Raw genomic sequence first — 20,488 nt, 5'->3', positions numbered from 1 at the left:
GTGGGTGATGAGGTTATGTAAAGCAGGTTTGGATTGTTAGTTTTTTTTTTTTTTTACTTCATGCATTAGTTTATTGATTGCGTCATCATGTGACCACTGGGAGTGGAACGGTGCACTGTATCTTACTTTACAAGCAGGGATAGCCTTTTAGAACTGTTTCCCTTGGGCAAAGAGGATGTTAGGCATTTGTAGTGATTAGGATTTGACGTTTAGATTAGAAGTAGAGAAAAAAGAAGACCATCAATTGGAATACATTGCCTTTTTCACTGCTGGACCTTAACAGTTTGAGAACCACTAGGTGAGTAACATCTATACCCCCCTCAAAATCTGTTTTAGGTCATTGTGTGGCTGTTGTGTAAAGATCTCCTGACGGATTTTGCACTGATTGTCAAGTGCCGTACTTGCCTTATGCTTATCTTGTTGACTCGCACATTATCCTTGCACATTATCCTCTTTTCTGTCATACAGCTGAAAGTAGGCTGAGAGGGCACTCTGTTAGTGCTTTGTGAGTTATCCCATGGGCCTTAAGAGTCCTCTTTGAGCTTTGAGCCCCTCACAAAATACTGAGTATTCAGAGAAACCCACCACATTTTCTACGAGATGTAACATTTGAAAACGTCGGGTTGCAAAGTCAATACAAAAAAAAAAAATTTTTTTTTCGGGAATGAGGATGTAATAATCCATTTTCGGCTGCCACTTTCTTCAGAGCTATGCAGCGTGTCCATGTTAACACAGAATGCAGGCAGTCAGGACAGCAGGCCATTTATGGCTTTAGCCGAAACCTGAATCTCTGCTTTTCTTGTTAGCTCACTAACTTGCACACCAGGAAGAAAGTTAATCCTGGGAAAGAAGCTTATAAATTAGCCCGTGGCCATGCCAGAGAGCAGATTGCGGCAGTGGAGGTCAATGACAAAGCATCCTCCTCGCACGAGAATCAGAGAAGAAGCGAGGAGTAGGGTTTTGTGAGACAACCTCACATGTCATGGGCCACAAGAAAGACAAGAAGGATTAAGCAAGGACAGTACGTTTGTCTCTATTAAAGATCTATTCAATAGTCCATTTAAAAGATAGGGAACTAGAAATCAATGAATATGTACTGGAGATATAGTGGTGTTGTAAACTACTTTTATATCCTATACGAATATTTCGTTCACATCCCTGACCTTGTGATGGCTCCTCCCTTCATTTTCTTGGTGGTGTTTTTTTTTTGGATTCCTGTTTTCCCAGTGTTGGGCAGTAATGCGTTACTCAGTAATGTATTACTGTAATATTAATGAGTAACAGGTAGTTATAGTAACTGTTAGGGCTGTCAATTGATTAAAATATTTAATCATGAATAATTGCATGATTGTCCACAGTTAATCGAAATGAATTGCAAATGAATTGCACATATTTTATCTGTTCAAAATGTACCTTAAAGGGAAATTTGTCATGTATTTAATACTCTTATCAACATAGGAGTGGACAAATAAGCTTACTTTATGCAAATGTATGCATATATTTATTATTGACAATCAATTAACAACACAAAGCAATGACAAATATTGTCCAGAAACCCTCACATGTACTGTATTTAGCATAACAAAATATGCTAAAATCATATCATGGCAAACTGCAGCCCAACAGGCAACAAAAGCTGTCAGTGTGTCAGTGTGCTGACTTGACTATGACTTGACCAAAACTGTATGTGATTATCATAAAGTGGGCATGTCTGTAAAGGGGAGACTCGTGGGTACCCATATATTCACTCTTGCTTTAAAACTGAGCCTGAGCCTAAAACAAATTTGTGTTAATGTGTTAATATCGCGTTAACTTTGACAGCACTGATAATTATATTACAGTTCAGGCTGTTCTCGTACACTGTCAGTAGCTTTACCTACAAAAAATAATGCACTGTAATTTGTATATATCCCAAAAATCAATTTGTCACGTAACTTCAGTTTTGCCACTTCCGGTGTTATTTCAACCCAAATCGCAATCTTTTCCTAAACCTTACTAAGTAGTTTAGTTGCCTAAACCTAACCAAGTAGATTTTTTCCTAAACCTAACTAAGTCGTATTGTTGCCTAAACTACGTAACTTTGTTTTGAAAAGACTGGAGCGGAAATTGACACTTGTGTCACATGTTGCTGGGCAGCAAAAGTAATGTAGTAATATAACGAATAAGTCTTGATACCAAGTAATAAGTAATGTAATATTACTTTTTAAAGGAGTTATAAGTAAAAAAAGTATTATTATACTTCCTGAGTAACATTATCAACACTGGTTATTCCATAACACTCGGGACTCACGCCAATAAATATTTAATGTTGGAGTTACCGCAGCATAGATGACATTTAAAAACATAATCTGTACAGTCTTGCTCGTAAACATGGCAGCAAGCTTCAGATAATCTCGCAGCATGTTCTTGCGGTTATAAGACCCGTCTTTACACCAGTCAGGGGAAGAGAGGAAAGCTTAGTTCTGATATCTGGGTCAAATACATTTATGCATGCAGACACACATATACACACACATGCACTGAAATGCAAACATGGGCCTATACATTGTGTCGAATACTGTGTAACTCTGGGCTGGTCAGTCCTGCATAATAGGAGGTACGAAGGGGTGAGTAAGTACAGATGATTAGTGACATGTGAAGATTTGCTTCAGTGCTTTCTAGCTGCATTGAGAGTAAAAGACCAACGTGCACTGCCTCTGGTGAATGAGCTTTCTTGCTCTCTGGCGGTCGGGGATGTAATGTCTACTGGAATAAATGCCATGAGCCATAATAGATTTTTTTCTTCCACACTTGTTTTTTTCCCCCCATTTCTTTGTGTGGTTTCAAACAGGAAACTAAATTCCTGGCATACATTCACACAGGCACAGAGCTAAAAAAAAAAGCAACAGCCCAATCAAAAATCGATTAGATATGCTACCACTGTTGATTTTCATTCTTTAGATATGAAAAACAAAAAGTCTGGCACAATCCGACACATCCAGTATGTGTTCAAATCACTTGTTTGTCAAGGTGGACTGACTTTTAGCTATAGACACTGATGATTTACCTTGTTCATTACACATTGAACAATGTCTAACCTCAGGATTAGAGGGAGACACAGATAAAGAGATGAAACACATGACAATCCTTTTGCCAGATTAAAACCCAGGATGTTGCATTTGATACGGTGACAGACAGCTGGGCCCCGCAGGATGACCCGACCCTTTTGGATGTGGATCTGCAGTACTAATGTTGTCGAGCCGACTGTACAGTGTTATGCACCATTACCTCTGGCAGTAACTCAAGCACCTTATAGAAGTATCTGGAGGCAATGGAAAGGATGCTAAAGGCCTTTCCACACAAAGTCCGTATTTTTCGTCAAAATAAATACAACTTTACGTTGTGTCAATCACGTTTACACACTGACTCTGAGGCACACCGACACTTTTGTCCGTCATTAAAGTTTTCGAAACCGGTTTGATTTTCTGTGGGTTTTTTTGCATCTGTTAAAAGGCAAAAAAACTTTGTCATCCAAAATGGCATCTGATAAACATTCACTTTGTCTCCCAGGAGAAATCACTTGACGATAAAGACATTTGTGGAATTTAAAAGTAGATTGTGGCAAAACAAAAGATGTACGAATGATTATGCAGTTGTAATTGTGCTCTAGGCAGCTGAACGATACCTTTTTGCTAATGTCATTCATTCATTAGCCCCATTCGGGTCTAGCGCTATCCATTGGACCCACCCAATTAATTCAGTTTTTGTTTTGTATTGCGAATTTTCGCCATGAATAAAATAATAAAATGCATCAGAATCAGTGTGCAAGGTGGCTTTATGTAACGTTTTTTATCAGATAATGGATTAAAGAAACAAATATGAAAAATACAGACTTGCCGTGCAAAGACCTAGTGTCTAATATGTAAACCATTTCAGGGTTTTCACTTATTGTGTTATTATTGGCATTAACAATGGCTTCATCAGTCATAACAGTATGATTGTGAGCCAGCATGCACAATGAAGAAGGCTTATTATTACATGTAGAAACCAGACTTCATGCACCAATGCAACATATCATCATACAATGGTTTGTATGATATCTTACGAAACGTTATCCCTTCTTTTTCATGCGTTTTGTCCAGTAACACATGACGCACGTGTCTATTTCCGCTCCAGTCTTTTCACAATAAACTTCCATCTTCACAGGAAACAACTTAGTTAGGTTTAGGCAACAAAACTACTTAGTTAGGTTTAGAAAAAGATTGTGGTTGGGGTTAAGATAACACCGGAAGTGGTAAAACTGAACGGGGAAGTTCAGACTCCAGTGTTTTTTGACCCACCCATCCACCCTGACCTCCTCCCTACTACTTTCCGTTCTTTATACTTCCTGGTTCACAATTACGTGGATAACATACAAATCGATTTTGTGAGATGTATACGAATTTCAGTGCATTACGTTTCGCAGGTATAACTACGAACGGTGTATGAGAACAGCTTGACCAATGACAATGAAAATGCTGTAAATGATCCCGCCTTAACAGGGAGATGTCAATCAAGCACAATCAAGCGGTCTTATCAGACAAATTAAGTGAAAACACCCGTGTGGGTGTACCAGTGGGCGCTTAAATTACTGCATGGGTGCTGGAATATTATGTTTAAGCATTTATTTTTATATTTTTGTAATTTCAAATTTCTCTTCATGCTTAATTTGTGGAGAAAAGAATGGAGAAAAAAGTGTTAAAAACATGGCATTGCACATGCACATGCACATGCTTGAGTGAACATGCAGGGTGTTATTGTATTGTCGCCATTGATGCTGACGTACAATGACAAGTTTCAACCCATTGCTACTGTGTCCACTCGAGGCCACTTACTTCCATGATCCTTAAAATCCCTCTCCACTACAACAAGCCTTCTCCTTCCCACTAGTCCTTCTGTCTATGACTCATTAGCTCTCAGGTTTGCAACGTGTGTCACCAACTCTCACTCTGTTTTAGACAACGACTGCTCAAAGTCCTCTTTAAAAAACAAAGCACATCAAAACAGGCTATGCCGTATCTGTCGCAGTTTGCTCATTGACTACACACTATCATGCACTGAATATTAAACCTGCTCCTACTATCTTCTAAAGACTTTATAGCAATTTGACTTGAAAGTATTCTCTGTGTAATGAGGATAAATTGTGCGATTTGCATGCCGTTGATTTCCATCTATGTGTGAAATTCTTTTGTAATCCCTCAATGCTTTCTTCATCTCTTTGCATTTATTGCTCTATCCCTCGCACATTTTTATCTTTTTTTTTTATCCTCTAGTGTAATAGCATTGCTTGTCTGCACTTCTGACCACTGATGACACAAATACAGACACATTATGAAGGCACACTTTATCAGAAATGAGCAATGAGAAACCGAGCAATGGACACAGGGCGTGCAATTCTACTACTAAACTATATTTTTTGGCTACGGCCATCTCATAAATCAGTTTTGACAGCGTTTGCCAGCAGCTGAAATTAGCTGATAATGTTAATCCTTATTACATCGATGACAGCTATGTAGAACAACATTTTCCCATGTAAACGGTTCAAATGCGTAGCATTGACAAGATATGAAATGTTGCCCACATTGCAGCACATTAGCTCCTGTATCATAAGGCTTAATGTCTGAATTCTCTGTCATTTTACCTTTAACACATCATGTCATTTTTTGCCTGTTGAAGATAAAAGGTTGCTTTGGATGAGAGACACTGGCAACACATCACTCTTCTGTGTGCTAAGCAGATGGAGGGGTAGCTTTTTCAGTGACTTTACCTCCACAAAGCTCAACATCAAGTTAAGAATTCAAAGCAGGTTCAAACCTTTTTTTTCTTTCTTAACGGGGTGCAATTGGCTTTCATAGCATTGCCCTTTCAGTCAAGGGTTGGTGCCAATTTATTCTCAGTAGACATAAAAGGTCAATTTACGTTGTTGCTCAGGAAGTTTTTCCTATTTTTCTTAACAGCTGCAACATCATTCTACAAGCAGTTATAGGGAACAAATTGGAAAGCATTGAAATATGCAACTGTGGTGGCTACTGTACTGTACATGTATTAGCCAGCACACTGTTGAGAAACGATGTGTTAGCGCTGTTGGTTTCATCACAAGCACCGCATAGTTTTTAGGTTTTTTAGCCATGCTAGCAGTTAGGCTGCAGGGATGGCCTACCACTTAAGTCCAGACTGAAATGTCACGACAACTATTGGGTGGATTTGCCATGAAATTTGGCACACACATTCATGTTCCCCACATGATGAATTGTAATATCTTTTCTTTTCTTTTTCTTTTCATCTAGTAAGGTCAAAAGTTTAAAGGCAGGGTCGGGGATCTTGAGAAACTAGCAAGAGTACACTAGATTTAAAAACATAATCCAACCAAAAAAACGAGTCCAGTGTTGCCAACTCTTTTCCAATCAAAGTAGCTAGCAGCACTAGCTCCAAAAGTCACTAAATGTAGCGAGAAAGTCGCCAAGTTGGCAACACTGACAGTCCGTCGCTTCAGTCCTTCCTCCAAAGCCACTCCCCCGAAAGTATCATTACGAACATAAACGTCATCTTAATGAACTTGAATGGAGAACATGGCTCTTGTTAGTCCTCAGAGCTGTCAAGCTATCAGCTTGTGGAAGACTCTAGTGACGTGCAATGCACGGGCAGAGTTTGCCTAGGCAGGCAGGCAGGTAGCCCGTCCAATCATTACATTCGGGGCAAATGAAAAGATTGGACGGGATTATTACAGTCCTGCTACAACCACATATACTGGATTTTTTTCCTTTTTATTATGAGAGCATTTGATTTATTCAAGTTAGGATGTAATGAGAATTTCAACTAATATAACAAAAACAATTCTAAAACTTTACCTACCCTACCTTTAATTTCTCCAATATTTGCTTTAGGACCAGATACCTGCAAAAATTCTGACTTTCCCTTCCGGCCCAGCTGTACTTTGTGTTTGGTGCTAATTAGCTAATTTTCACACAGCTGTCAGTGTGCCATATCAACATTAAGGTTACCATTAAGTTTAATTATCACGCCATATCAAAATTAAAATCTCCAACGGATCTTTAATTTTATTTCACATAGCAACACTTTTAAAAAACATTTTTCTCCCATAATCAGGACATTGTAATTATAGATATGAGAGCACTATACGAGAAGGTTGCCCTCTTTATGAAAACATCCACATCTGAGTTGGTTAACCTCTACCAACCTTCCACCAATCTCGTTCATCAGCAATAAACTTAAATTCTACAAAGAAGGCAACAAGTACCAGACCAATCAGAGGCCGAGTAGGGTGGATCTTCGCCAGGCCACGCAACTGCCAATGGCTGTGAAAGAGATAATTTGGCATGCTGACAACAGGGCACTTCAACATTTCTTAAAAAACTCTCTTGCACACTTATTGATAGAGTGCCATTGGTTAAGCTGCCACGTGCCAATGGTGGCGCATGTGCCTACCCCTGTAGACTCTTACTCATGTTGAGTCTATATGTTATGTTTTTGGCAATGTGTAATCCCCATGTGCACTGAAGGGATAAGTACGTGTCAAAATGAAGCCAACTCTAACATCCATTAAATAAAACTTGATTCTTTGTCAAAGTCAAGACCAAACACCAGATGTATCGATTATCGCAATGCTACCAAACTAGGCGGCATTATGTATATTTACCCATCTCAGCATTTGTTTGGATAATGCCAGGTTGATATCTTTCGCAGTATACATTCAGGATCCATAGCCTATAAACCAGCTATACTGATGATATGTACACCTGTTTGTACATCTGGTACCTGTTTTCCATGATGAGAGGAATCGGCAACGGCTCCAGGCTCATTCAAGTGCTATATGAGAAAAGTAAAACGAAAGCCATGTCCTTTTAATCTTTCCTCGCCAGCTATAACCCCCGACTGATAATTTAATACTTGTATGAGCTCAGCGGGGCCCAGAGCAGTATTGTGTAGCTGAAGTGGACATGTAATAACAAAGATCAGGGTTTGCTCCGACTTTGTGGATGAAATAAAAACTAAACAAAAGTCAAATCTGTCTTTTTGTTGAAAGACATCAATACCAACAATCAAATCTGAGGGTCAGTTAAGCTTGAAATTCAGCAATCAAAGCAACAAGGTCACAGATAATGTGTATTTTCTGCGTGCGTGTTGGTGTTATCTTCAGCGACCCCCTGTTGTGAGCTGGCAGACAGTTTCTCATTACCCAAACTTCCTCTTTGCTGCCAGACTGGCATAGAATACTTACACTGTGTCCTTGTTGTTGGACCGTTGGTGTCAGTAAATGAACGGCATGCATGCTTTCACATGTGCATCTGGCACACCGTACATCAACTGACATGCATAATTCAGTACGCAACATTTGCCCAGGTAACACAATTAGTGATGCATGTGTAGTCAGAGTACATATGGCGATGCTTTCCTGGTGTGAGCAAAGCCATTTGTACATACTTTATTAAAGATCTCTTGGGAGTTCACTCACAAAACTCACATTTTCTAATCACGGATGCAAGTAACGCTCAGTGGATTACACGTTTTTTTTTTAAATAAGAAATGTAAATATAACCCAAAAACCTTCGCAAAAATGCATCACAGAATGTACACGCTTTGGAGGATTTCCTCATAAAAGGTAACACATATATATTCTCTCATTCACTCTATTCTTGTCGACACACACAGAAAAACACACAAAGCAGCGCGCCATGTTGCCACCTGTCAAGCTGTCTCCAGGCTTCACTGTTGTGACTCGTTTTCCGATCTTCAGTCTTTGAAGTGTCACTGTGCAGATGATGATCAGCAGGGAATTGTGCTCACATTTCATTACTGACATTATGATTTGAGTGTCGTGGTGTGTGCGTGTGTGTGTGTGCGTGCATTTCCTTCATGTTCAGATATATACCTTTGAGAATTAGCATTGATACATACTTGTCATTTAGTGTCACACTGATGATGTTTGAGTGGCCTGTCACAGCCGAAGTATATTTAGTCTTGAGTGATGCGTTGTACTGTGCTGTTAACATGTTGCCATTGGCGGGTGGTTCGTGTACGTTTTAACTATTTGTTTGCGTTATTGACAGCAGAAGAAACCGCAATATGACTGTTTTTTTTAATATATATTTTTCTATATACTGTATTATCTGCATCTTGACATTGTGTATATATATATATATATATAGATATATATATATATACATAGTCACAATGCAGAAACAATTCATTAATTGTTCATTTGATTTTTATACTTGAGTTTTGAAGAATAGATGGCAAGTAGTATCAAAATAAGACTTCTGGTTTTGCATCTAACCTTCAAAATAAAAGCACAAAAGTTTCAAAAGTTAGAAATGCATTATAACTGATTTGTTTATATTTCATGGTTGCATCCATAAAGATAGTACTTATTAAAAAGGATGAGGAAGGAGATATGTGCACATGGTTGCATACACCGTAGAGCAGGATCCCGTGGTAACTGTAAGATGAAAATATAGTCGGAAAAAATAAACAACAATATTTGCAAAGAAAAAATCATATACTTTTTTGTGTTGAGTGTGTGGTTTCTGTCAGATTTAATGCTTTGATAATGAGGAAAAATACCATAATATGTGATCAATTTACTTGTTGGGTCTTTCCATATTACAGGTACACATGCAGTTTATGTATCTCAGTTAGGGAAGTGAGTGTCTCTACAACAGGGCAACTCAAGGAATTATTCTTAAGTTATACACATCTAGGGGTGTCTTGTAATCTTTTTTATGTTAAACTATCTGTCTTTTATTTCTCCAAAGGCAGCGTAATATATGAAATGTAAGATACCATAAATACAAAAAGCAACAAACAAGCCAGCTTATCATTTCTCATAAAGTGAAACTGCTGCCAAAGCCTTCCCTTGAGATGTAAACGGTGCTCAGATACAATATTGCCAGTCAGAGCCCATATATTTTCAGTGTATTGAGTGATTTGAAGATTGTAAATATTATGCAAATCTTGATATGGTGAAGTCCATATATAGCAGAGACTTAATTACATTTTCTCTCCATCCGCTGTAGAGGGTGCTCATTGCTCTAAGCTTGAGAGGAGGTAATTAAGTTCTCCACTACGCTTCAGTGGTGAAAGAGCAGTGTACACCGTGCAGTCTGCAGTAGGTTAACGTTTCATCTTTTCTGCTGTAATCATTATCTAGGAAAGAACCAAATTAACAAATATAATCTGTATAAAACAAGTTTCTCAGCTTTTCTTTCAAAATGTCTAGACCACAACAATTTTAAATTGTTTCCTTATTTGTTTCATTATTAATAGTATAAGGTTTCCTTTTTTTTTCTTCTTTTTTTAAAAAGGATTTTTTTTCAAATAAAACCTTTAAAGACCCTGGAACGTGGCTTAATGTCTTAATGGTACGTGTCCTCAGAATCTGTCCTTTCCACCCTTTCCATTCATTGTCTATGTATTGCAGCCATGCAATGCATTCTGGTAGTGTGGCGTTGCGTTTCAAGAGACAGACCATTATGTTTCCCGCTCCTCATTTGCATAAAGTTGAGGTCTAGGCTACTTTAAGCAAATCAGGGGCGTCCAATACAACTCGCTGCCTCTGGAAACTCACATAAAAACTTGATCAAAAATGAAGACTTCAGCAACTGCATGGCTTATTTCTTGCGTAAAATGTTTTCAGTAACACATTTCGGTGAGCTATTTTCGTAATATACAAGAAATACGTTTCCAAACGAGCCGCCATGTTGGTTCCAGTTTGAAAGCTGGGAGCAGCAGCCAGCGAGTGAAAGCGTTCGTCCAATCAGGTGCCTTAGTGGCAGCCCATCAAGTGTCCAATGCTGAGATGCGAATTGACATCACTTTTTCTTATCTGAGCCCCACGCACTTCAAACCAGAGGGCAAAAAAGAAACACAGAAATGTCTCATTTGAAATATCCAAGACTCTTTTGGCAGAAAATAGTGTGTTCATGGAGGATCTCATTACTCACTGTGAGAAGTTGATGGAAAAAAAATACATTTTATTGCTTCCTCTTTACCCATCAGTCATGGTAGTTGACCTTCTTGGCCCCATCAGGACCCCTCTGCACAGTAGCTGCTCTTATATCTCCCATGATGTTTCCATCTGTCTCCGGGAGCACGAATATAAGTATATCCAGGGTTAAACATAAGGTTAATGTGCAATGCGAGCTGCCAGGGTAATTAGTTCAGTTGGAATCTTATTGATCGACCTCCGCACTCAGCCTTCCATTGAGGGCATTTAGAGGGAAGCGGAAGGGAGGAAAGGGGGGGTCCCAAATACAGGGAAGAGGTGAAAGATGTAGGGTAATAAAATGTACACGGTTCTATTGTATGACATTCTGGGCACTCTCTTGCCCGGTAACGTGTCAAAGCAATTGACCATTTAGTGCAGAATAATCCCCATCCGCCATTTAAGCCGCGCTGGTCTTTGTTAACTGTTAGCTGATGAAACTCCTTTTCATTTGTCCACGAGGCCTCTTAGAGTATTCTTCCAGAGAAAAAGGGAGATGAAATAGAAAAGAACAAAGAAAGCGTTTAGGGTTGCTAAACACGGAGAGAACAAGCAGGGTCACATTGGCTTCTAATGCCAGCGGGGGTAAAAGGAGCCTGTCAATGTGTGTGAGTGGTGATGACTACATATTAAACCTATAGAGTGAACGGGTGAACTCGGCGAACTTCACGGTCTACCCTTTCGGAAAGTTTCTGCCCCTCTTTCACCCCCTTCTTTGAGTATGGAAGTCATGTGACAGCTCTTTTTGTGTGTATTCGTCTCACAGTCACTGTTTATGTCTCCTGTGCCACCCTCCTCCCCACCCACCCCATACCTCTTTCTCCCCACCTCCAGGGAAGCTGGCGCAGAAAACTGGGGCACAGAAGGCTGCCAAACGCTCGCGTCAACCACTGTCCACACCAAATGCCTGTGCAGCAGGATATCCACCTACGCCGTGTTAGCGCAGCAAGCTAAAGACCCGGTGAGTCACCTATATATGCATATCCTGATGTACTCTGTGGGACTTTGGGAGCTAACGTGGCGACTGCTACTAGGGGCCAGGTCAGTGACACGATGACTTACCGTAGTATGGATTTAGATGCCGTCTCTGTCAGCTAGATTTTACTGTAAAATACAGCAGGCTGTCATTTTTTTTTTTTTGTCTTTATATAGTTGTCTTACTTTATAACAAGCATCTTTCCTTGCACCACTGGCAAGAAGGAAATGGATGCAGACTGAGACAGAGCTGTCAATGTTTAACATTGTCACGTTATATAAGAAGCTATTTTGATCAGTGTGTCTTTGCTCGTCTAATTATATGTTGATCGGCAGTCACTCTCCACAAGATGCAACTTTTTTTTTTTAAACTTAAGTAAAGGTCAGGTTGTTTGTTCAGTGAGCTACTTCCATGTGACGGAAGAGGCGTCAAGAGTAAGAGAGAGATTTTTATTGTGTGTTTGTGTGTGTGTGATTGTGACTGCAGTGCGTCCAGTAAACCTGCGCTTCTATAAATAGTTCACGTGGCTTTCACGTGTGTTTGACATGATTAAAGAATGCTTTTTAGCAGTTGAATGCTCTGATACGTTGACCCATCTCCTGTATTTGCGCTAATGGACATCCAAAAAACCTGACAGCTCTTAATTCACCTTCCTCTCACGGCATAGCCACCCTCTTCGTCCAACAGACCCTTATTCATTAAATGTATCCCATCCCACATTGTCACCCCATTTATTTCACACCTTCCTCCTATACTCCTAACCCAATTTATTATTTATACCCACTTTCTTGCTCCCTTTTTGTTGTCTCCCTCTTATCAGTTTCCCCTCTTCTTCTCCTCCTTGCTTTGCACCATGTTAACACTTTCAGTTGTTGTTCTCACTTTATGCCACAGCTCCTTGACTGCTGCGGTCACAAAATGTTCCCTCAAGCTGTGGCTGTTAATTTGTCTCCATGCTTGCTTGCACCTCATGTCCACGAAGATAGTGATTGCATTAAATAACTAGAAGTAGACCTCCGCCGAGGCCATGCCCTATAATGATTGGGATCAGCTCCAGAGTTTCTTCCTCTGCCCATGCTACACCCTTCCACCAAGTTTCACAAAAATCGGACCAGTAGTTTTTCCGTAATCCTGCTGACAAACAAACGAACCGAACCGAGAACATGACCTCCACTCCGCGGAGTGTGGGAGATAGAGTTTAGCTAAATTATTTGTTGTTACACACTTGAATCTGAGGGGGTTTTTTTGTGGGATTTTCTCTCTCTTAATGGTTAGATATGGAGCCAGCAAAGCAGATCCCCAGTAAAGCACTGGAGGGTATCTCCAGGTGTCACAGAAATGGAATGTGATTGTGAGGAATGGAGGATTTTGGGAAGGAAATGTTCAACCAAACAGAAAAGGCAGTCTGGTCTCAGCTGGCAGGGAGAACTAAGAGAGAGAGAGAGACAGAGATGGGCGAAGTAATAATGCATTAACAACCAGTGTCACTGCGACAAAGAGCTGTGGGCTTATGTGGACATCTATCCCCGTGTAACCTTTTCAGTGTAAAACATTGCCTCCATATAGCACTCACTGGTGCAAGGCTTTTAACATTCGCTGTTACATTACTGTTAAGGATGTCTTTGTCCTTACATACACTATGCATCAAATATGAAAATGGGGTTGTCTTCTCTCATGTTCCAAAGACACATTACATAACACAGGAGTCACCTGGATAATATAATGATCCTATACTGTAGGTCTATGTTACGGGTTTTAGTTATTTCAGCTTTCTTTCTGAGAAATTTGAAGTTAAAGAGGTCAGTGACAGCTGCCAGGAACTTTCACTTGGATGGATCAAGTCATTTAATCCATCCAAACTTGGATAAGCATGTTGCAACTTGCTTGTGTCAACAGTGATACAGCTGAGAGGGTGACACTGATTGCACCTTTAAATATTCAACGCGGTATTATTGTATTCAGGCGTGTGAATGACGTGATAATGCACAAGGCAAATGTGTGTAATAACAACGACCCTCTTGCTTTAGGCGTGTCATTTTCACGCCTGTACTGACTGCAAAGTAAATGCAGCGGAGTGAATATGCTACGCTCAGAGTTAGTGGCGCAGCATAAAAAAGGAGAAAGACTGTTTATGGAGGATGGGTCCAACAAACAAAGGACTTCCAACCAGGAGACCAGAGTTTTGTGTTGTAAGTTCCGTTTGTGCAGCCTAGTCTCACCGAAAAGCGTGTAATAGACCTGCCTGTCCACTGGAAGACAGCGTATCAGTGTCACATTTTGTGTTGCCGAGGCGTGAATATTACATGCCCGCATGAAGGTGCAGTGTTTTGTAGCAACGGTTGTCACGTGACATTTGTCACATGTTGTGTAGTGACAGAAGTCTAACTTCTGAGCTAGTTACGTAGTATATACAATGAGAAAGACCACTTATGGTAAGCAGTCGGGGAGGTGGATGGGTCCAACAAACATAGGACTTTCAACCGGAAAACCCGTGTTCGAGACCGGTGATTTGTCTTTCACGTGTTTTCCATACTGGCGTTACGTTGTTTCTTATTTTAAGCCTAACCATGACGTTTTTCCTAAACCTAACTTGGTGGTTTTGTTGCCTAAACCTAAGTGAGTGGTTACGTTGCCCCCTGCCAGTAGCCTACTGCACCTTCATACAGATGTGTAATATTCACACCTCGGCGAGGCAAAACATGACACTGACACACTATCCTTTGGAGGACAGGCGGGTCTATAACATGCTTTGGCATCATATCGGGTTGAAATTGTAGATGCCCTGCCTGTGCTGAAGATGCTGAATAGACTTTTATACTACAGTAGATGATATAAACCTCCAATACTCAGTTGGCTTGTAAGTTGAGGAATCTTTATACCATTATTGTAGGAGTTATTATTTTATTACCTTCTCCTTTTCCCCTGGACATTCCCCCTCCTTTCTTTTTTTATTAAGTGTAAAGAGGGTCAGAATAAGGTGATGGCCTCCAGGTGGGTAACTGCAGTTATTCATTATTTTGTCCCTCAAAGCTTGAATTACCTCACAGGGGTCTGGAACCTATTACAGAACTCGGGCAGACATTAATTCCCATTATATAGAAAAACACGATGGCTGCGACCTATACGCCGAATGGGTCGTTCCGGGCGCTATTTTCTGGTTGCTGTGACTCCTCTTCCAACTGAACAATATTGACTTGTGCTTTTTTTACACAGCAAAGCAGGTCGGCCGTGTTTAGTGAAAAAGGGCTAGGAGGGAAAACACATTGACTTTTTTGACATTTGTGATATTTGTGAAGAGCGTAGTCATTAGTGATTCATCATTCAGCCCTCCGGTTCCACCATTAGACCCAGCGCTGAGGGCCAGAAGGTATGGGTCAGTCAGTCAGGAGCTGTTGTGGCCAGCCGCTGAGTGCACTTTGTTGCTTTAGGGTCCTCCAGAGCCGGCTTTTTATTCCAGCGGAGATTGGATTCTATAAAAGAGGAGGGAGAGACAGATTGAACTTGGCAACACATAGAAAAACCCAGTCACATCGAGACATGCAAACACAGACAACTAGGTATGGATGTTTGCACTTTCATACACCCACCTCGCACACACACACGCACCTAAAATGCCCACGTAGACACTCAAACACGTACGCTGTGTCCAGGCTGTGTGGCTGTTGGAGCGGAGCTGAGTATCAGCAGCCCAGCTCTGACAGCTTATCCCGGGCCACGGCACTAGGGACAAGGGGGGGTTGAGGATTAACCTCCATGTTTAATAGAAAAGGGAGGGAGGGATGGGGGGGGGGGAGAAAGAGATGGAGGGATTTAGAAGCAGTGCTGCCATTACAGGCCGTTTACAGTGGAGCGAGGGATAGCCAGTTAATCCTGTTTACTTTCTATAGCCTCTGAGATTTCCGTGTGTGTATTCTGCTGCGTGTGTGTGCGTGTGTGTCCGTAGAGAGACCTTCACTATCAGACACAAGACAGAGGTTGTTACTTTGGAGGAACAGAGGAGAGAGAGGGAGAAAGAGGAGTTGATAGAGGGAGGTCATGAAGCCATACAATAAACCGAGCCACTTAATTCCCCAAAATGACTGCAGTGGGAACACAAACCCTACGGATACGTCTGGACTCATTGCCTCTGCGGCGCTCATAGGGATCATGGGATTTGGAGTTGAAGGAGGTATTGGGGCTTTATAAAAGTCAGTTTAACATCTAGCGCCTCAAGTTAATCAAGTGAGTTATACCCCTTTGGTTCAGTTTTGGCAACACATGAGGCCGCTGTCGTGTTGAAGTGTTGAAGTCTCTCAAACTTGTTTGCATAGCTACAGTGGGATGCATGGCTTGTGCTTGCCTAAGCAGGTAACCGGAAATGCGAGGGAGATGGTCAGCGGTTCACACAGCACCTGAGACCTCCATCCAGTCAGCGTTGATGAGTACACACACATGCACGCACACATTGGTGAGGAGGAAGAGGGGTGGTGGGGGGGGTGGGGGGGGGGGGGGTTTGTGCCTTCTGCATTTCCATAACTCATTTATAAGGCAATTACTGCATCAAGGCAAGAACAATATGTGAAGTGATCTCTGCTTCCGCCGTAAAAAGGATTTCTCGCAGCTTCTTCTACCGGCCAGGCTAACTGCTTTTGGCCCAATCAATTCTCACGAAATGATTGGCTCTACTCGAGTCTGTTTCCTCCACCGTCATTAGCGCTCGCCGGCACCTATTCAGAATGAAAATATCTCACAGCCGAGTCTATTATTCTAGAATTAATGGCCAAAGTGGCTGATTTGACTGCGGAAGGACGATAGCGATGATCGAGGCACTACAGGATGGCAGCTCATATTTTAATTTATTATAAGTGGAGACGGTGTTTAGAAAGAAAACAAGGCCTGCCCTAGATGGAGCAAGACTGCAAGGTTACAGTATGCAAAATACCTTGCGCTTGTCAACTGTAATTAAAAGAGGAGGGTTGCTAAAATTTATGAGAGACTCTGCGTGGAATTGCATTAGAATCTTTGGATCCCTCTTCGCATTAATTGAAGGTTAGTTAGTGACAAGGGAGATGATGAGAGAGTGTACAGGTGAAATGATTTAGTGGCGTTTCTCTGGCTGAAGATCTATTAATGGCTGGATGTGGGTGTGACAGATTTACTTGGTAATTAGACATTTTAAAACTGAGCAGAAAGTGTTGTTTTTGACACATTCCAAGTATCACCATCTCCAATTATAAGTAGGAGGTCAAGAACAGTTTGGGCATGTGTTTTGAATCAGATTTTTTGTATTTTCTTGTTATGTGAAATACAAATTTTTTGTCCAAAGCAGGCATTAAAGGCAACACGGTCTCACAGATAACAACAGACACAATAACCAGGCTGTTCTCATACACAGTTCGTAGCTATACCTACGGAAAGTAAATGCACTGTAATTCTTATATATATCCCACAAAATCAATAGGTATGTAATCCACGAATGAGGAAGTATAAAGAGCGACAAACGGCTTGTCGGGAGGAGGGTCAAAAAACACCGGACTTTAGCCCAGGAGACCAGTGTTCGTGTCCCAAGTGAAATCAGAAGTCAATGATGATTTGTCACGTAACTTCCGCACTTAAGTTATGCCATTTCCGGTGTTATTTTAACCCAAACCACAATCTTTTCCTAAAAAACTAAGTAGTTTTTGTCATGTAACTTCTGTATTTAAATTACGACACTTCTGTTAAGTAGCGTAACTCAACTACGATCTTTCCTAAACCTAACAAAGTAGTTTTCTTGCCTAAACCTAACGAAGTTGTTTCCTGTGAAGATGGAAGTTTATTTTGAAAAGACTGGAGAGGTAATTGACGCTGGACATTCGGAGGAAAACGTACGAAAAATGAGGAATAACTTTTCGTACGATATCATACGAACCGTTGTATGAAAAATGCGTTGAAATAACATGACATTACAAAGACATTCCACATGTCACGAGGACGCATTTTCAGTTTTTCACGTGTCATTTGTACCCCACGCAACAAAACTACGATACCGTCCACAGTTATGCTGGTTACGTAGGTTTAGGCAACAAAAGTACTTAGGAAAGGTTTAGCGGTCTTTCTTACTTTTTATTCTACGTTACTACCTCTGAGCGTAGCATATTTACACGGATGCGTTTACATTGCAGTCAGTACAGACTACATGGTGTACAAATGACATGCCAAAAGCAAAAAAGGCGATCGTATTGCATGCTAAATGCTTGGTGCATTATCATGGCATTCATGCTCCTTTTCCTGCCAATGGGTTGGTAGAGGGTAATATGTCCTTTTGGTAACCTTGTGATTAAAATTGGATCAGATTTGTGTGAACCAATGAGGCCTGTTGTAGTGTATACAGTATATAATAGTGCATCTTGGTGCTACTGGCTTTAATTTAGAGCTTTGCATTGCATAAGGCCTTTTGTTTTGTAGCTGATACTCTACATTTTGCTTCAACTAGCAGTGCAAAACTCAAATAGTATGTAGAAAATACCTGAGGATAAGGCCAGCACCAGAGCTTGATATGATGACTTTACATTTTAAGTCACTGTGTCAGCTCTCCAGGTTGTCACACACTGACAGGCGACTTATGGTTTGTCTTGAGGCCACTGGAACCGGAGCCTGTCAAGTTAAACCCTCGAGGGCCAGCTGAATTGAGTCAGTCGAAGCATATCGCAGGCAGTATTTACCTAGTGCCTTGACAGCAAAACAGGCAACTGAATAATAGGAACACTAGATTAGCAAGACGTGGAGTTTAACATCTCTGCAGTGGCACAGTCTGCATGTGTGTATGAGTGTTATTGCACGCCTATGCCTGTACCTTGCGTGGGCACAAAAGGAGCATATGACTGCTGAATTTCGAAAATGCCATGTTTTCGAGAATTATTCAGCATTTCATTAGCATTTTCACAGCCTACGTGGGACTATGAGACACACTGCAAAGTACATGAGAGATGATGAATACCCACAATTGTATGCACTAAATACACACAGCTGTCTTACAGAGCATTCAAAGAATAGTTCACTAAGATTTCTCGAGTTGTTTTTTTATGCTTTTTTCATGCTAATGACTTATTTCCAAGAAACTTATGAGCACATCTCTGGTAAACACAAGCTTTAAAGTGGTGCTTTTTTTGTGATTCTTCATGGAGAAACTCAGTTTCACAGATCTGTCAATTACAACAACTAATCAATCAGTTGAATTAGTGTTAGTCGACTAAGAATGTCTTTGGTTGAGGACAAGCCTATGGACCCTGAGACTGGTGTCAACAGAAAGACTGAAATATTTGTCGTGTGTTGTGATGCCTGAAATGACCTATAGTGCGTCTACCTTTTCCTGACAAGAACCTCTTGTAGCCGTGCAAGTTATAACACGAAAGCAAAGGCTGAAGTAATGTGATTTTGTTATACCTCCGTAAAACCTCTGAAGGAAGAGGCAGATGGATGGGTCACCAAGCTTGTGACTTTGACATGCTGTTTGCATCTCATTTCCTACCAACACTCAATATCTTTCCCAAACCTTAACACTGCATGAACGGATTGTTTTGGCCACTTGGAGGCGGTGAAAACCAGCTATAAACATAGTCGATAACGTATTATCACCTTTTAAGTTGATAGGGGAACGTGTTAGCTAACAGTTGCTTATTTACACATCCAGCCGATATAGAGCAACATTCATTTGGAATTTAGTTTCTGGCCACCTGATTGAATGTAGGTCAAATATTCACTCTCCTTTTAGCTCTGTTTTAGTCTCCACCAACTCCTTAGAGACATATCTGGTTCTTTAGCTGCTAAATGCTCCACTAGCTGCTAGCTGACCTTGTCTTTCTGGTGTTTAGTGCTGGACAAGTAATGGGTTTCTCGAGCTTTTCTCCAAAAACGACTACTTGCTGCGTCTATACACAACACTGATGATGGGCGAGAGTTAAAAAACCAAAGCAATAAGCTGACAGGAACTCTAAATACAGGTGATAAATACCTGTAGTGTTTGTCGAGCAAATCCTTTCACATATCACAAGATCATTTGATCCATTGTCAATATGAAAATATTGGTTGTAGCACCAAGTAGTTTTCAATTTCTCCAGTACTTATATCTGTAAAACTAACGACATTACTACCAACCTCAGCTGTACTTAGTGTTTAGTGCTAATTAGTACATTTCTGTATGCTAACACGTTAAATTAAGACAGTGAACATGGTAAACATTATACCAACTGCTTAACATTAGCATGTTAGCATTGTCTTTATGGTATGCTGGCATTAGCATTTAGCTCAAAGTACCACTGTGCCTAAATAAAGCCTCACAGAGGAGCTAGCACGGCTGCAGACTTTTAGTCTACTTTCCAAATCGCATACTTTTTCTTTTGACTTTTAGTACATAGGCCTACTGCAGCTGCCCTTTCAAAGTACATACTGTCTCGTCATAACATTGTACCTTGAACTTTGACCCTCTTGCTCATATATATCCGCTGCGCAGAGGATTGTGGGTCAGAATAGCC

The 20,488-nt window shown here is 40.7% G+C and overlaps 1 protein-coding gene across 3 annotated transcripts in view; it reads left to right on the top strand.

Moving 5' to 3' along the window:
- adgrb2 (adhesion G protein-coupled receptor B2) overlaps positions 1-20,488 on the top strand; it is a 512,322-nt gene that overhangs the window by 432,176 nt on the left and 59,658 nt on the right. For all 3 annotated transcript variants that reach the window (XM_037795561.1, XM_037795560.1, XM_037795559.1), the window contains exon 18: positions 11,855-11,981. In XM_037795561.1, coding sequence (XP_037651489.1) covers positions 11,855-11,981 — 127 coding nt within the window. The remainder of the gene's footprint in view (positions 1-11,854; positions 11,982-20,488) is intronic.

The sequence above is a fragment of the Sebastes umbrosus genome, chromosome 15 (assembly GCF_015220745.1).
Source record: "Sebastes umbrosus isolate fSebUmb1 chromosome 15, fSebUmb1.pri, whole genome shotgun sequence".
Lineage (NCBI taxonomy): Eukaryota > Metazoa > Chordata > Actinopteri > Perciformes > Sebastidae > Sebastes > Sebastes umbrosus.
The sequence above is the reverse complement of the archived record's forward strand: the minus strand, read 5'-3'. Positions and strand labels throughout refer to the sequence as shown.